Source organism: Diabrotica undecimpunctata, chromosome 7, assembly GCF_040954645.1.
Source record: "Diabrotica undecimpunctata isolate CICGRU chromosome 7, icDiaUnde3, whole genome shotgun sequence".
NCBI classification, from domain to species: domain Eukaryota; kingdom Metazoa; phylum Arthropoda; class Insecta; order Coleoptera; family Chrysomelidae; genus Diabrotica; species Diabrotica undecimpunctata.
This window is the reverse complement of record NC_092809.1, coordinates 47,923,462-47,941,014: the sequence shown is the minus strand read 5'-3', so window position 1 is coordinate 47,941,014 and position 17,553 is coordinate 47,923,462. Positions and strand designations below refer to the sequence as shown.

The 17,553-nt window shown below is 31.4% G+C and overlaps 1 protein-coding gene across 2 annotated transcripts; it reads left to right on the top strand.

The window, feature by feature from the left end:
• Positions 1-10: 10 nt before the first annotated feature.
• Positions 11-16,661, top strand: olf186-M (Ki-ras-induced actin-interacting protein-IP3R-interacting domain olf186-M). 2 transcript variants are annotated; one of them, XM_072537237.1, is made up of 4 exons: positions 11-121; positions 296-586; positions 1,746-1,810; positions 4,933-16,661. In XM_072537237.1, exons 2-4 carry the CDS (start codon positions 302-304, stop codon positions 4,976-4,978), a joined length of 396 nt encoding a protein of 131 aa, XP_072393338.1. In that variant the 5' UTR covers positions 11-121; positions 296-301; the 3' UTR covers positions 4,979-16,661. The 2 variants fall into 2 exon arrangements, with proteins under 2 accessions (XP_072393338.1, XP_072393337.1); XM_072537236.1 differs by having other exon boundaries at positions 19-121; positions 176-586.
• The last annotated feature ends 892 nt before the right edge of the window (positions 16,662-17,553 follow it).

The following is a 17,553-nucleotide window of genomic DNA, read 5'->3' as shown; positions in this document are numbered from 1 at the left end:
ATAAAAATTACTAAAAAGTCAATTGTCAATATTTATTTATTATCAACAAAACAAGATAACAAGATAAGAAAGTAGTATCAAAGTAGTATCTGGATGTAAATAACAAATAGAATGTATTAATGTAAGTTTTTCAAAAATGTATATTGTTTTTATTTTAAATTCACTTTGTTTTTAGACGTCATATGATAGTGAAATTACCTCACTATATCTAAAAATAGAAGCAACCACTTGTTGATTTTCGTAATTTTAATATAACATTACGTTATATTGATTAGAGGTTTAACATTTATTCCAGGAAAGAATGCAGAAAAGCCCATTAGAACAATGGTTCGAAAATCTCCCATCGCGAAACGCGTCTAACAATACTCAAAGAAGAATTTCTTTACTTAATAATTCTGGTAAATCTCTTTCTAGAGATTTTTCATTCCATTCTGACGACGGAACTAGTCACTGTTCTAGTGTAGAGTCTTTTCTAGAGTTGCGAAAGCCAGATCCCGAAGAAGTACTACTGGAACTTGGATTTGGTCCAAATAAGAATTCTGAAAAGATAAATCGTATACCAGCTAGATTTCTTCAGCCTTCTAAGGTATGAATATTTAAAATTCTGTTACTGAACTTTAACCTGTTTTGGCCAGTTAATAATATGCCAATGTTTAACAGTAGATAACATAAAAGTATTCATATTTTTATTTTTTTATGCATTAGCTTTAATTTGATTATATTAAAGTTCCGTCTATTTTTGAGGAACAAATGGCTTTGCCTATTTAATAATATACAATGTTCTTAGAGTCTACTTCATCTCAATTCCTTTAGGATTTTTTTTAAAGAGAAAATAGTTATGGAAAGTGATATGACTTTACAGAAAAACATATAATAAACATGCAGAAAATTAAGAGTATGACAATGAGACAATTTAAGATATGGGAAATGGAAATACTAGAAGATTGAGAAAAAAGTAGAACATGTAGAGGATGTAATACCAGATTGGTTTGTGAGAGAATTACTAATTTATCTGTACCTACATATATTGCTTTACAATACAGGTACAAGAAAATTTCATTAATTGTACTAAAAATAGTAAATTATCGTACTAAAGATTGTTTCTTTGCACATCATAAATTTAAGCTTTGATTTAGTCTAGTCAAACTAGTCATAGGTGAAATATTCTAATGAATGTTTTATATTTGAATTATGGCAATCTTCATCACAGTGTACAGGCATATATAATTTAAAAATTATCTGAAACCAATATATACTTACTATATTATTAAAAAGTTAAGTCCAATAATATTAATAAAAGGCTAGATGAGGCAGGGTCTTAGATGTCACTTTTAAGATAAATGTGAAGGGACATTAAACAAAGACCATACAGATCCTCTAATTTGCACTGATAGAATCTTAGGTAAGTAGATCTGAATCCAAATTAACTTAGATTTTAAGCAGTCAAAAACCAGTCAAGAGTCACAAGCTTTACTCAAATCAGTGTAAAGTAAGTCCACTTGGGTAATACTATTAAAATTGAAAAGAATATTACAGTGATACATAATGCAACCTGAAAGACCTAATAATGTTCTGGGATATACCTGTTAACTTCAGAAATTATTCCTGTTGATACTACAACAAAATGTTAGTAAAATTTTACGTCTGAAAAACCAAGTTTTTATTTTTTTTATCTTCTTTCTCTAAAAAACATTTTATATTAAAAAACAAAACAGGTTTATATTAACTATATTTTTATTTTTTAGTTATTGCCACATATTGACTTAAACAAATTTTTAGAGGACTATGGTGCAAAAGTTCCAGACTCACAGTAAGTTGTATCTCTGTAACAACTGCTTAACTTATCATTTTTTTAACCATTCAGGTAGAATAGATATGATAATGTACCTATAGTAGAAGTCACAGTTAGAGTAAGTGTTGGTTTTACGGCCTGCAGCGATGCAGCTCATGTCAGCACAGTGGTAGGTGAGTGGTAGTTTGGCGATAGACTGAGAAATCAGGACCATACGCGCTTCATTTTAAAAATCTTTGCTCTTAATTTCATATTAGTTAAATAAGAGAATAAACCAAAAAAAACAAATTAATTCTATAAAAACTGCCTGTATACATAAAACATCTAATACCTTGTGTTTGAGAAAGTATGTGGTATTTATTTTCATATTTTACATTCAATATTTTTCTTTTACTGTACTACAATGTGATCTAATTCAATGGCATATTCTAACTTATTTGCTTTAAAATATATTGTTTCCGGTTATTTCATAAAATCTCGTAAAATTATTAAACTGGCTATCTCATTTATTTTGTTTTAAGTACAGAGAATTTGACTTCTTTTGTTATTTTGTGTCGCCAATAAACACAAAACATGGGAAGTGTCATATTATTGTTACCATTGAATTGGATTGTCGCTATTCAGAAGCACCCTACAATAGGGTTGATTTATGAGATGCACTTTTCCATAAACCACTTAACGGTTAGAGGGTTCTTTCTGACCATCCGAATCTCAAGTCTCAAGACGAGACACACACTTCGACTTCATCACTGAAACAGCGAACACACGGGACATCCCTTCTTTTGTACGTCGGATGGCGTCGCGACGGTCAACGCTACATTCTTTATACAGATAACAATAATGAGTAAGGCTAGTTAATTTCGTAATTTATTCACAGTTGTATTGCAGTCAAAATATTGCATTTTTTCTTTATTAATATTTCTAAATTCATTTAACCAGCGACCTCTTAAGTTTTATACAAAACACACAAAATACTAATTACTTATATACATATATACAAAAAAATAGTTTACCCTATACAACACAATAAATATATATACATAAAATACACAAGATCATAACTGAAATATATTGTACGTACAGTACTAAAAAAACAAATGAGCATTAAATCTGAAATATTTCTCGTTAATTAATACTAATCACAATCCATATCTAAATCCTCCTCATCCTCTGAATCATCTCCTATATTAATTATCACTGGTTCAATATCTTCCTGCAAATTGCCCACCACAAACATTTTTTCTTCTATTTTCTTGACATGGTTTACATAATTATGCCACTGCTCTTTAGATACGCGTTGGTATCAATATTTTCATTGTCACTAAAATGTAAATTGGCAAGTAATAATTCAAACCGATTACGCGACATAAGACACTTTACTTTGCTTTCGTATAATGGATTTTTTGACCAATATGAACACAATTTTAGCAATCTTTGCAATCCCATCCAGACAAGAATGGCCAAAAATGTCTTTATTTCTTCGGTATTTGTATCTACCCACTTATGAATTCTAGCTTTTGGACCGTGACCACCTATATTCATCTTTTGATGTGCATATCGATTAGTTTCTTGCACAATCCAATCAATAATGTCGTCATTCACAAATAGTTGAAAAAAGTCAAGTGAAGTTTTATCATACATCTCAAAAAACTCGGTTTTGATACCCGAGTCTTGAACACTGAATGTAATGTTTTTCAAGTTCTGACCATCTGCCATGTTCCATAACAAGGGCCGGTTATGATCAATCACAATGTCATCGTCTTCTGAAGAGTTTTCATCATCTGGCAGTCGATATTGGGAAATAACATTGTCAATGGTATCGTCTACTGTTCTTGTAGACGATACCATTGCCTAAAGTTTTGCGATGTTGAAGGTAAATCTTGTAAATTACCTTGCATCTTTTGTCTCTTGCTCTCTGGAACACCTTGATTTGACGAATTCGTCATCACTATCTAATTCAAAATATTTATCAACAACACTGTCATCACTTTACTCGTCTGAAAAAAACTCTTCCACTAGCTTTTGCAAACGCTTTTGCTTCATTTCATATGACATATTGAAAACTGATAATACACACTACAACCTCACCTACCGACAACCAATTAATAACTAACACGAAATGCATTTGTCTAGCGAATGTAACGTATAAAATAAACAAGTTACGAGTTACGAATATACGAGAATCAAGTGTGCATCACATGGCTCCAGGAATCCAAAAGTTATTTGTGGCCACGAGATGCACACGTGCTTCTCACTTAAAATAATTCTAAAAAACAATAAAAATGTAAGATTTTGTACTTAAAGTAAAGTATAACTATTTAAAATGCATACACTAATACTGTAAATGTATTTAATAGTGTTTGGCCCACATAACTTTTTTTTTAATATGCATTGTGGCGTTTAAGGTGTTAAGTTCAGATGATAGTTCAATACATTTAACACCACACGTTTTACTTGCACACTAAGAGTCATACCCTGTTTGAAATTCACGACAGATACTTTCCCAACGGCGCCAGTAACCAAATCGACATAGACAAATAGACATGTTTACTTTGGGTGGACAATAGGAATTAAAACTGATTACCTTCTCCTAATGACTTTATAATGATCTTTATTTCCCAAAGAATGTGTTTACAATGGAAAATATTGATAATTGATAAATATAAATAAGCTATGGACAATGAGTTTTTAATATGTTTTACTATGTTTTTTAATATGATTTTATAGTAGTTTACTTCATGTTTAGTTTGACAATGTAACTCCTTATTTATACATCGATGATTGAATCATGCTTTAGTTGAAACACTAATGATAATCTTTTATACAACCGTAGGCAATTGCTGTGTGCGCGTATATTCCAGTGCTATGATTCTTAAATCTGGTCCTGATGGGCCGCTCGGGGCAAACCGGCAACGTGGTCGGCCGTTCTCCCGTAAGAAATACATTACCTATCTTACCTGCACTGCATTCTAACGTTGGCTTCTACTATAGTATTTGTAACATTTGCTGTTGCTCCTTCAGTAAATAACAATATTTACAAAATGCAAACTGAAAAACTTTAATATATTAAAATTGTAGTGAAATAATTTCTTTAATTCAAATTCCCTGACTTTTGTAAAAAATAATGTATTACTTTTTAGGTCTAATCCACCTACACCATCCAGAACACGACCAAGATCAAACTGATAAAATTTTTAACAAACGACGAAAAAATAATTGACAATCAACTGATCAATTTTTTTTGAACATAAAACAGCTAATTTTTACTTATATCTTATATTTTTTACGCTTATATCTTTAACAAAAAATGGAACTGAGCATTTTTCGATAGAATTTTAACCTATTTCCATATACTTAGGTTATTGATGTAAAAAGATTGTAAATGGAGATTTACAATTGGGACGAGTCAGGTTGCTAAGCTATAATACATGGGACCTTGTGCTATGGGTGATATAGAATGTAATATGTGTGTATTTGAAGAAACGGGTCTTTTAAAGTTAGTAGGTACTTAAGAATTACTTAAAACTTAAACATTTGGAGTTATCTATATTATCTAAAATGTACTTATTCCACTACTTCTTAACACTTTAAGTGCCATGTGCGCCAAAATGAACAGCGTTTGTATTGAATGTTGTGTGTCTGTTGTTAAAACACACAACTAATTTACATAAGAAAAGGCTTGCATAAATTAAGTCTGTAAATATGTAATAGTATACAGAGTTGGTATAAAGTATGGGACCTAGTAAATATCTTTGAAACGAAAAAGAGATATTCATGAAACTTAACTTGCAACAATGACACATTGTCATTTTTTTATTACTTACCACCCTATTTCTCATTTCACAAGAAATCGTCTCAACTTATTTAATTATTAAAACTTCTTAAATAAAGTTTCTTAAAAATTCTTTTGAACACACGTCCATTACACTCCAAAATATACATCGATCCCCTCCATCCAACCATACTTAACTTATTCTGAGAGTATACTTATACAAGTACTTACATTCAGCTCAACCTTGTGAAAGGCTTTTATTCCATTTCCTTTTTAGAGAGATTTTATTCCTTAATTATTTATATGTAAATGTTTATATGTCTAACCATTGCTCATGGCTTGAGATTTTTAGCTAATAAGTAGTGTTAAATGTTTTTCATAGAAATTCCATGATTTTTTCTAACGTAGCAGCCTTTAATGTGGTTTATCTTATAATAAACGGTTGGGGCACAAATTTATAAAAGAAGAGTTCACAGTTAATTCAGTTATACAATACATAGAGATTTAAACAAGATAGAAAGGCTGTACTAGGCAAATTACTACTTGTAGTTTGTCATTGCCTTCTGAAAAATAACTTTTACAATATATTTTTGGTGTCTTTTTTTATTTTTTGGTTCTGTTTTGTTTTTTACAATAAAGTTTGTAGGTGGTTAACCTTAAATATCTTAGATCTATAGAGACCTTATCTCATATTTCAAGATTTGTGCTGACCGTTTATTTTATGCAAAAGTAATGTCTTTGCTTTCCGAATATCTATAGTTCGACCAGTTAAACGAAAGTCACTGAAAGTGGCTTAAATGAAATTTATAACATATATCTGATTATGCTCCCATTTTGCTCTTACTGTATTACTCCATATTCGTTAATATGGTCGAATTGTAGTACCAGATAATCTTGCTAGTTTGTGGGCTTCAAATGATACTTATATTTATAGCAAAACCATAATTGCAACAGAGTTTATGACCTTTTGAAGACTGTCTCTACCATTGGAATTCAAACGTCAATGAAAGAAAGGTTCCATATAAGTCCAAAATTGGACCAAATACGTTTTGAAGATTTGTAATTATTTTGGATAAATTCTTAAATTATTTTTAATAAATAGTATACCATTCGGTATACTATTAAGAAGTTCTTAGTTATATGTTAAGTTTTTTTAAACTATGGTATATAACCAACCACTGGGATTTTCCTCTTTTACTTTGCTTAGTAATTCTTTTCATTGGACGACTACAATTACGCCATTGAACGCACCCTACCCATTTTATCTATGCTCTTAATATATTTATTCTAAATGCTGTACGTCATTCCGTCATACAAGCTTCCTCATGTCCGCAACATTAATTTATTATACTTCTTGTATAATGTTGTAGAATTTTTTGTTCATATAACAATGTGATCTTTAAGATCTTTTGGTATACTTTAGCTGTGGTAGCGATTAGAAGGTTGTAATAATCATTTTACTTGCCTTGAGCATGGAATAGGTATATGCGGTCATACCGCAGAAGGAGTATGGTCCTATAAAAATACTAGGTCCTTCTTTAGCAATATTATCAGTAATTCCTTTATTCCAATGCACCTATGACAAAGTTATTTCATTGTGCTTTACCAGTCACTTAAGGAACTGTTTGCAGTTCCAAGTTCTTACAAATTATATGTTGTAGTTTAGATTTAGATGTACTCAGAAATCTTAACAATAAATACCACTCCTACCAATAAATAAAGTTTGCTAATATTTCACGGATAAACGGAAACTTCTTTATTATATATCGCAACACTGCATTCATGAATATGAAGGTCATAAACTTCTAGAGCACTTTTGGTTTCAGTATTAAAACTAATGCTCCATTATCGTTAGTGTTATAGAAACTGATGCGATCAAACAAAAGAAACTATCGTACCTCTTGTGATATATGTATCAAATACCGTTTTCTTTACATTCTAGTTGTTCAAAATCTTTATCTATGAATTTGTATTATGAAAAGGTAGCAATTTTATATTTATAAATGAGGACTGGGCATTAGTAATGAGCTAATTGCAAAAGAAATCGTGTTAGCATGGAAAAACGTATAAAATACAATAACTTACAAATATGACTAATTGCCACGATTACGATACGAGTTGAGACAAACGTCGAAAGATGGCGTGAGAGTCATTAATGTGGCTTTAACGAGTTAGATGCCGTCGGCATTTTACAAGTGATTTTGAAGATTAAGACAAATTTTTGTTTTCTGGTCATTCAGTTTTGCGTATAACTCATTGGAAAACTTTTATATCCAAATTTTATTTTAAAATCCAAATGCGTTTTAAAGGCGAAGAGCGCAGCTATGCAATTTTTCTATTTTGCTGCGCGATTTTTGTAAATTTTTATGATTCTCGTGAGATCAAAAAAATTTATAACTTTCATTAACCGGTCACGGTCACTATGTAGTTTTCATTACTAGAACCTAATCTTCAAAACCGATAGCATGAAATTTCGTTTTTGTGTAATTTTTAGAGGTTATGTAGCATTTTGGTCTCTGACGACTGGAGTATTAGCTATCAATTCAGCGTTTGTCTGAATTTGGTTTGTTGTGTTTCTTGCTGTTCATATTTCTTCCATCATTTGTCTTATTTTCTTCAAGAAACCTCTTTCCTGCAATTCTTATACAAATTGTCCTCATGACTTTGCATTTATTTGTCTTACTATGTTTGTTACCTATTGTGTCTGACTATTATATTGTTTTTCGTTTTCTGATAGCCTGGTTTCAATATATATTTTTATACTTGTTATTCTTCCTTGTCTTTATAAATTCTATAATATATTTGTTGATTGCACGTACTTTTCTTGATGTATTCTTTAATACATTTTTAAAATAATTTGAATGCTTTAAGAGAATAATATACTAGTCTGCGGCGCTGTACGCATGATTGGTCTGGACCGGACCGGTCTTTAGTCACTGTTTGCCACCTGACTCCCAACTTAACTCAAATACTCTTTAATGCCGTTGATCCAACAAAGCTTCTTCGATGCTGTTTGCCTCTTGGTCAAACTTACTTCACTGATCGAACTTGTGACATCCTTTCAAGGAGAAATACGCATCCTAGCATTGCTGTTTCATCTCCGCTACTAGGACACATTTTCGAATAAAAAAAAAACGGGTAGAAGTTATACTTCTATACACGCGTTCGCCGTTAAAAATTTATATGGGAGTCAATCTGCACAATCATTACATATGTAATGCTATAGGTAAGAGAGAGCAGAAAGATAAACAGAATTAGGTATATAGGTATATGGTGCATGGTTTGATGTATATAAACAACATTTGACCTGTAATAGGAGTATAGTAAATGAAGGATTGAATCAATATTTTGATGAAAATGTATATTTTTATTTTCATATATTTATGAAAAGAGTTGAATGCAAAAAAATTTTTTTACACATACTCTGCAGTAAAATTTATTGTTTATTTTGTTATTAATATAAAAATACAATACAATACACTGCAACATAATTCAATATAATAATACAATACAATACAAATTAAAATGCAATATTCATAAGTATTTAAAAATGACAATATACATAACTTACTTACGCATATGTTTAATTTACCATGATAGTAATATTAATAAAATAAAAATATTGTTTCATGATACAACTGTCAATTTGTCTGACATTGACAGATACAAAATTTAATTGTTGTTTGTTGTGTATATAAGTACACATTTGAACTTTCTTGAGATATTTACAAGTTTTAATTTATAATTTAACATGACTAACGAGGCTCAAGACAAATCTGAACAGAATGAAAAAATCATAATAATATTAATAAATATTAAATATATTTACAAAAGAAACATTTTTATTCTCGAGAGAGAAAGAGAGAGAAAATATATCTTCTGTCTCTCTCTTACCTATATCTTACATATGTAATGATTTTGCCGATTCACTCCCGTACAAATTCCCAACGTTGAACGCGCGTATAGAAGTATAACTTCAATAATAACAAAATTAAATTTACTAATCAAACTTGCAACTAGTATGAAAAATTATGTTTAAATACTGAAACTTGGTCCCAACTATATTCTTGAGATTGCAAATCCAATTTGAGCGCTTGAGGTATCATCAAGTATACACCGACATACAGGACCTACAATTTAATCTATTCCTAACGAGAATTTATAGAGTAGCAAGTGTACTAGCCAAATTAGTTCTTAGTAGTTTGGTATTTCTTTTCGAGAAACTAATTCGATATCTTTTAGTTTTTTGTTTGTAGTGGGAATAGATTATAGATTCCACGTCATTCAGCTCTTTCATTATCTAAGAGCTACTGAAGAATTTAATGTTTTACAAAAAAATAAAGAATAAATATCCGAAAACTAAACATTTTGCGACTTAGTCCAAGATTAATGCCCGGTCCTCAAATACAGTATCTAAATCTTTTCATCTGATATATTCCTATTTATTTCGCTATAATCTATGCAAACTAGAGTGCAGCAACAATGTAGCATCGGATAATTTATGAAGATAAAGCCGGTTTAGATCAGTGACGGTTCCCCTGTTCAGAATAATTGGACCGTATTTATAGCATTTTAGGTTTATTAAAATAATAGACTACGAGTCTAATAATTAGTTGTTTGATTTTTATCCTATGTGCCGTAACGTACTAGGAAACGATTTGTGAGGTTATGTTTACTGTTTTAATCTAATGTAAAAATATAGGACTGTATCAGACAAAAAGCTCTTAGTACTGATTTTACTGTATTGTTTTTAGATTGTTGGAAAACTTATAGTAATAAGTATTCTGTACAGAATATTCTCTGTAATGTTAGTGACTGTAAATCAAATTTTTTTTATAACACTCAATTGTCAATTATGACTGTTTATAATTCACATATTATTTATTTTAACTTATAAATATTTTAATCTTTTTGGGACAATTATTCTGGTATAAGTATTTTCAGTATAAAGCATTTTTTTTCTAAATATGAGAGTTTTTGGTGTCTTCATATTTCATAATTGAGAATGATGGAATTTTAGCCTTTATGTGTGTACCATGCGCTGAGATTCACGTCTTTTTTATCTGGCGAGCAAAATACTACCAGTTTTAAAGACGATATAACGAAGTAATAGAACCAATGGGAGAAGAAGGTATCAACACAATCCATAAGCTACGTGTCATAATTTGTTAACAAGGTGAATGGCCAAAGGAAAACTAAGTTCATTTACACACAATTTCAAAAGAAAGTTTCATCTGTAACAAGTACCTCAAGAAAACCAAGCAAGAAATGTAGCAAACGAAGGTCCAAATAATAAGCAATCTAGACACGATGACCAGGGAATATGGTATCATAATGATAATAGGCAATCCGTCTAATATTAGAAAAATGACTGATTTCGAAGCAAAGAAAAATAGATGCCTTCGAGATGCAGCCTTATAGAAAAAATTTGGTAATATCGTACACAAATCATCATACCAACATTTCAATTATAATGCAACTGAAGGCCAACATAAGGCTGCCAACAAAAATAGATCAGTTTCACCTCATATACTTCGAGAAAAATAGAAGGAAGAAAACTTATCGTCGAAGGTTAAATTAATGGTAAACGCAAGGAAGGTCTCGATATGAGACGAGATTACAAGATGTAGAAAATCGCATAGAACTTAATCAGAAGACAGCAAAATAGATTGAGGAAAGAGCTAATTACTTGGAGACCAAGAACTAGCAAAAGAAAGAAATAACAAGGTGAAGATGTGATGAAATGACATAATCAAATCTGGCACAATAAACTGGATCATGAGAAAGCTAGAATGTAACAAATGGAAATAGGAGAAGAATATAACCAGGAATTGATTACTTGATATCCGGGAATTGATAATGAAATTGACTGCAAGATAGTGGGGCTTCCGTATAACATCTTATGAAGTCAGGCAAATAGTAAAAACTTACCTAAACAGACAATAACGAAAGGTTGGAGTCTTAAGGAAAACTCTTTCAGGAGAAGACTAGATGCAAGGTTACTTAAGCCGAATTATCCAAATATTAAGTCAGAATAGCCGAAAACATCAAACGCTGTCGCGCCGCAGTTTCGCTACAAATTGTGAATGAATATTTCGATAATTTAGAGATTTCATTGTTAAATGTAAAGCCAGTGTCAATAATTAACTACAATGAGATCAACTAACTTGGCCGATGACCCTGGGAGAAAGCACGTTGTCGTTAAAAGGGGATACAAGCATCCAGAATTTGTTTTAAACTCTTCTAAAGCTTCTACATCAGTAATGATGGCATGTGCTGGAAATGGTACACCATTCGTGATATTTTGTTCAATCCATTTATGGGACACATGGACAAAAGGAGGTCCAAAAGGAACGCGATATGGCAATACTAAATCAGGTTGGATAGATTAAAAAACTTTTGATGAATAGTTTTCTACGATAGCTTTGTCCTATCTGAAGGGACTAGACCTACCACGAGCCTTAATTGGAGACAATTTATCGTCCCATCTCTCCGCTTATGTCATTGCTGAATGTAAAGATAATAATATCCGGTTTATTTTTGGTATCCAAAAATTCAACTCACATAGCACAGAATGCCTCTAGATGTTGCCTATTTTAGGCCATTCAAAAGACAATGGCGCGATATATTAATGGAGTGGAAACTAAAAGTCAATAGAGGAACAGTACCAAAATACATATTTCCGTCTATCCTTAAAAAACTGTTAAGCAAAATGGAAACAAACACTGCCGAAAGAATTAAAGCTGGATTTAAAAAGTCTGGAATAATTCCGATTGACAGGATGAAAGTTTTAGAACAAATTCCGAAAGACACTACATATGCTGAAGCCAATTAACACAATATGGAAAACTCTCATTGATATTTTAAGACAATTAAGATGTAGCAGGGACGAACCTAAGATAAAGTCCACAGAAGAAGAGAAATTAAACGACTTCGACGTCACTGAAACCGTTATTGAAAACGACGATTCAAGTGAACATGCCGAGAAGAGTAATTTATCGGTAGATAAGTCAGACGAACCCACTATATTTTCAGAATTTGAAAACTCCCAGACCGAGTCCCAGACGGATTGGAGTAAATTCAAAGTTGATTATAATGACATTAAACAAGATTTTTTGCTTATTGAAATGCAAATTAATTCTGTGAAAAAGCAAGTAAAACGGTTTGTTGCTCAGGTCTTCAGCGTGGCAGGTTCATCCAATGACGCCAACAAGTCGGTCGAATTTTCATTTTAGAGAACTTACAAACTTTCGAAAGATACATTTACATGGTTTGATGTTAAAGACACAAGTTTTTTTACTCTTTCGAAGTGAAGTATCGCTTACCTACGCCACAAAACAAAGAAGAGAACTTCTTAAGTTTCCTTTTAATGTTTTATAGTTATACTTGTATTGTAAAAACATTTTTTGTAATTTTTTACTGTATAAAGGGATAACTAATCCTTTTTTTTTGAATAAACGTTAATTTTTCATAAGTTTTGCATAAAAAATTTTTGAATGTATTTTTTTAAATTTAAACCTCAAAAAAATCATTTTTTTTGTGTATCAAGTCACCCTTAAGGCTTGTAAAATGATATAAAGAAATAAATACGTGTACCAAATCACTCTAACCCACTGGGTGGCTTGATACATCAATGTTTTTAACTTAAAACGTTATGGCACTTTGACTATATAAACTAGAGATCGAGACTAAACTTTTGAGGGGTATAGGAACTTCCTAGGTCTTTCCATTCCAAAACTACAAGCAATTGTATTTCAAAAAGTCACCCCGATTGACGGTACTAACTTAATGCTTTATACTGATAATTTTCTATTTTTTTGTAGTAGCTTGTTACATTAATTTTCACAATTTGACTCTTGCGAAAAACTTATAACGAAAGTAGACACTAGTGCTGTCATAATTGACTTTTAATTGGGGTAATATCAAAATCTGGTTATACCGATATGTATTCCTTATTATCAGTAGTTTAACTAAATTATTGTACTCCCACAAACACTTAGGTAAGCAAATGTAAACCAAACCCCAGTGCTTCAGCTGACCATTTAGAGGCAGTCAAATATTTTGTGATCTTAAATGTTTAAAAACGTGTATATTTTATAGTTATTTCTCTATATATTCTATTGTATGATATATTTTTTAAACTATTTTTATAAAAGTATTTTAAAATAAGAAATGGAAAAATTGTACGTCGAATAATGGAATGCCCATATTTTGAATCATTTTGACATCAGGTTTCTTGTTTTATATTTTGAATATGATCATATATTGGTCTAATCTCGTAAATCTGTTGCAGGTCGTCCAATTTGACGTTAAAATTAAATTATATGAAAGTTAATTACATACCCATATATTTTTCATCTCTATTGACCTTTTGCGACTTGTATATTCAAATCACCTCGTTTTGTTGCCACCAATGATTGTTCTTTGCTATATTTATTTGGTACGTTACTTCTTGGATATTATCTAAAATCTTTTCAGCATTCTTAACTAAGTGATTCGTAGTGCCACTGTCTATTATGAGATTTATTTAATTAGACTCTAAGAGTTGATAACTAGAGTGGTTTCCTCTGCAGTCAAGAATGTTACCTTCTCACCATTGTCTACTGGGAGTGCTGTATGTACATTTTTATTTTTTCCAAGACTAAAAGCGCTTGTGCTCCATTTTTCCACAGTTGTGGCATTTAAATTCAAATGGTTGTTTGTATCTTTTAACTAAGAAGAATTAAAAGTCAGAGACTGTCATGGATGGGACATGTCCAGAGACAAAAAGATACAAAATCAGCACAGAAAATATTACAATGGATGTCGTAGGAAGACGAAAAAAAGGAAGGCCCAGAACGAGATGATGATATGACGTGGAAGATGACCTAAAATCTATGAATGTAAGACAATGGAGGAGAAGGGCACAAGAGAGGTCTGAATGGAAGGACATATCCAGACAGGCAAAGTCCCATCTAGGGTTATGATGCCAAAAGAAGTAGAAAATTGATTGATTCTTACATTCCCATCACTGGTTCCAGCGTTATTCTTCCATTTCTTCCATGGCTGTGTATTTCGTACAAGTAGATGGCGTTATGCAAAAAGGAGTTAAACCACAAAACATTAAAAATTGAGTTATCCTAATCACATGGTAGATTATATCGTTATTTAAATTATGCAAAAATGATTTGTCACATTAGTATTTAAAAGAGAGATACAAGTGAAACGTTTAACCATCAATTCAAACCCGCTCAAAGCACAGTAAGCTATTTCAAGTTTATTTTGCAATCAACACTTAACACCCTGTATCAACCCACATTGGACTTCATAACAGATAAACAGCAGATTGGAGAATCGTCGTTCTTTTATTATTTGGTTGAGAAGTCTTACGAGGATCAAAAAGTGGGTGATTAAATAAACTTCCCGATGTAAGAATAACGAAAGTCATCAATCATATTAAGCTTTTCCTAGGTATATGTCGCATTACTGTAGGTTTGATACAGAATCGCATTATCTTGACGCTAATCTGAACTTACACAAAATATACAATTTGTACAAGAACAGTATAGAAGCCGGTGATAACCCAGTTAGCTTTTCTACTTAAAAAAATGTTTCTATTCTGAATTTAATCTGCGTTTTCATAAACCTAACAGGATACCTGTATGAATATCATACTCCATACATATGCATGGCATATTTCAATCATACATTAAAGGTCTTATAGGTGAAGCGACAGATAATCTAAAATTAAAACATTTCAAATATATTGAAAAGGCAGAAGGTTTATTGGTAAAAATGAGAAAAGTTCTTAAATCTGCAAAAGAGTTGTATAAATGTAGTTCAATCACAAAAAAATAAAGGCCTTATAGGTAAAGCGGCAGATATTCTAAAATTAAAAAATACTATTGAAAAGGCAGAAGGTTTCATGGAAAAAAAAATGAGAAAAGATCTCAAATCTGCAAAAGAGAATCCTGAATTAGAAACTTTAATATTTGGTCTGCAAAATACCCATCTTCTTCCAAAGTTGCCGATTGGAATAACATATTACAAACGGCAGTTGAATTTGGACAACCTTGGCATCCATGTTGGTAGCACAGAAAGGTTTTTAATGTTTGGCTTGAACATGAAGCTGGGAGAGGAATCCAAGAGGTGGGATCCTGTTTAAGGAAGTACATAAAAGATCATGTTAATCCACCTGTCAAAAACTTGGTTCTGTGGTCGGACTGTTGCGGTGATTAAAACCGCAATAGTAAGCTAGTACTTTTATTGATGCACACATTGGGTCGGAAACCGCACTGGTAGTTCCCAAGTATTTGTTCAGCATAGGGGATCAATCTTCTGTACAATACGTTGGACAATACTTTATATGCCACGTTAAGTAGGGTGATGCCCCTATAATTATCACACACCATCATATCTCCCTTTTTGTGAAGAGGGTGAGTTTACACCTAATTGCCAGTCCGCGGGCGTTTCCTTCTGTTGCTGATCAAGAATTTAGTAGAATTATTAAGGTTCTGTTTAATATACTACTTCGCTTCATCTGTGACACAAGACGATTGTTATGTATCTTTGTACGCGTTATATGTTTATTATGTTGAAATTGTTAAAATTATATTAATTCTAAAACTATTAATACTATCAGGATTACATGTTTCATTATGTGGTATTACGTAAAGGTATATGAATGCTCGCTGCGGACATTCTAAGTAGTTGGTTGTATTTTGACGACGTATCTAAGCAGCAAAACAATTCTCATTACACGTTATGAATTCATTGCATCATATAACTAAATAGAACCGATATGATAGCAAAAATCATGCTCTACAAGTTCGTTGTTGAAGTTTTTTTTGTAAACATTGTATAACAGAATGTGGGCATTTCCGTTAGTCACAGTTACTTAGGAATTGTTAAACCTATGACAGTTCTGTTATGTTTAGGTTACGTTATATTAACAATTCCATTTTAACCAGATTCCATCCAAATCTCCTATTCGAACATTCACATTGACTTTACATTTAGCTATAGTCATTAGACTAAGAAGTGTGGCGTGTATACAAATAAAATAAATGTAAATAGTTTAAATGGACCAAATATTAAAAATAAATTATATAAACAATATTTACTGTTTTTTTTTTCTATTTAGTTACATTTAGTTTTATTTATTTAGTTACATATACCTTAAAATGAATACCATGAAATTAAAAACTCTAATAATAATACTATATAACACTAATAATAATAAGAAAATGGAAATTACGAATTTTGTAAAAGTTGTATTTTAGGCAGATAATTACCTGTATTTTCTTTCCGCTCTTTAATTTTTTTATGAAGAAATTGTTCTCTTTTAATAGTAGTACTATGTTTGGAGACAAGAGAAGAAATTAAAGACATAATAAAAGATGAAAACCCAAAAAAGTCCCGGGGAGAGTGGCATTGTGGCAGAGAACATAAAATATGGAGGAGAGGTCTTAATAAACAAACTTGGTGAGCTAATACTAGAAGTATGGGATGCCGAAGAAATGCCTCAAGAATGGAATAAGTCGATTATAATTCCTATACACAAAAAGGGAGATAGAACTGAATGCACAAACTATAGAGGAATATCCTTATTACAAGTAATGTATAAAGTACTCGCCATACTAATTAAAAAACGATTAGAAATATATATAGAGAAGAATCTAGGAGAATACCAGTTAGGATTTCGGAAAGGAAGATCAACAACCGATCAAATTTTTATGCTAAAACAAATCCTGACCAATTGCTATGAATACAACATTTCAGCACAAGTACTTTTCATTGATTACAAAGCTGCCTACGATACAATAGACAGAAACAAGTTAATAGAAACACTAAAAGAATTCCAAGTGCCAGAAAAAATAATAAGATTGGTAAAAATGACAATTAGACAAACCATTTGTGCTGTGAGATGCAACGGTACAGTCTCAGAAGAATTCGAAATGGAAAAAGGTGTTCGCCAAGGAGATCCGTTGTCTACATTGCTATTCAATAT

Coding starts and splice junctions, on each gene's coding strand:
- olf186-M (XM_072537237.1), top strand. CDS start 302: ATGCAGAAAAGCCCATTAGAACAATGGTTCGAAAATCTCCCATCGCGA. Junction 587..1,745: donor GATTTCTTCAGCCTTCTAAG/GTATGAATATTT, acceptor TTTATTTTTTAG/TTATTGCCACATATTGACTT. Junction 1,811..4,932: donor GCAAAAGTTCCAGACTCACA/GTAAGTTGTATC, acceptor ATTACTTTTTAG/GTCTAATCCACCTACACCAT.